A 1,335-nucleotide genomic window follows, 5' to 3' on the forward strand; every position below is an offset into this window, starting at 1 on the left:
CTGCAGCCTCTGAGAGTAAAGACTCTGACTCCAGAGGAGATCTACAGAGCCATCAAATCCATCGGGAACTCAGCTCTCTACATCCGCCTCAAGGTGCTTAGTCTCGGTTGTTTCTTTGATGTGAAGCCTCTTTAACACAAAGCAGGTCTGAGATGTTTAATCTCATGAATCTGTACCGCCTTTTAGGTTAGTTTGGGACTGAGAACAGGAGTATGGAAGTAAATCTGTATTTCATTTGTTATTTGATTCAGTACTTTGTAGCAACAGCTACGTCAAACCACAGAACATGCATTTCTATTATAGCTTTCTTTGTTGTGCTTCTGCCCTTTTTAGGCTTCAGGTCTACTATGAGTTAATGTAAATAATGTTGAAATTTCAATGAATATAATATATGACTGTTGTAGAAAGAAGAGGTAAAGACAAAGGAAGAGGGAGAATATCTGGGTACTGACCCTCCAACAGCTGAACCTGTGATAATGAAGATTGAGAAAACTGCGCTCCACTTAAGGTGAATTAAGAACAGGAGAAGAAATTTTTCTTCTTCTTTGATTATTGAACTAAGAATAAACGTTTCAGATAATAACATTGCACCTTATTATTTGTAAGATGATCCTAAAATAACCAGTTGAAGACATTATTGCTGTCCCACGTATCCATCCAGGATACCTGGGATTTGGCCCCATACCTAAAAGGTAGAGCTAAATGCAGTCCCTTGGGTTGGTGAAGATTCTGGTTTGTTTACAGGTAGAAATCCTACTTTCAGTTCCTGAAAAAGGTGAATGTCTAAATGTACATTGATTTGTCACAAAAATAAGTTTTCTAAATGTTGTTTGGTGAGAAAATCAACCTCAAAAAGTGATCTGTCTTATCATTATTTTAAATAGTTAAAACAATTATTAGCAGCAGTTTGGATCTCCCCTCTAACTGCTGCAACCTGCTGTAATGTCCGATATTACCACCTAAAGGGGGGAGCCATGAGGGACGGTGCAGCAGTCAGAAGATTGACAAAGGCTTAAACCTGGGATGTGGAATGTTGAGTCTTTGCGAGGGGAGGAGCCTGAGCTTGTGTGAGAGTTGGAGTGATGCTGGCTAGAAATAGTTGGGCTCAACTTCACATGTTGCCTGGGCTCCTTTGGAGGTTCTACCTTGTGGAGAGAGAGATGGCTGGGACGGGTTTGGGTGTTGGAGTTTACCCTGATGGACGAGCGGGTCGGATCCTTTCGTCTTCTGTTAAAGGGGGGAGTTTTCTGATTGATGTTTTGGCCTATGGGCTTAACAGCAGTACCAGTCCTGGTAGTAGCGTCCCTTGGTTAGGGAAGAGGAGCCCCCATGATC

At 41.8% G+C, this 1,335-nt stretch overlaps 1 protein-coding gene across 1 annotated transcript in view; it reads left to right on the top strand.

Moving 5' to 3' along the window:
• Positions 1–1,335, top strand: part of LOC107104119 (zinc finger protein 37-like) — a 15,976-nt gene that overhangs the window by 9,352 nt on the left and 5,289 nt on the right. Inside the window, exon 6 of the mRNA XM_015404038.1 lies at positions 405–508. Coding sequence (XP_015259524.1) covers positions 405–508 — 104 coding nt within the window. The remainder of the gene's footprint in view (positions 1–404; positions 509–1,335) is intronic.

Source organism: Cyprinodon variegatus, unplaced genomic scaffold, assembly GCF_000732505.1.
Source record: "Cyprinodon variegatus isolate N-32 unplaced genomic scaffold, C_variegatus-1.0 Scaffold1620, whole genome shotgun sequence".
NCBI classification, from domain to species: Eukaryota; Metazoa; Chordata; class Actinopteri; order Cyprinodontiformes; family Cyprinodontidae; genus Cyprinodon; species Cyprinodon variegatus.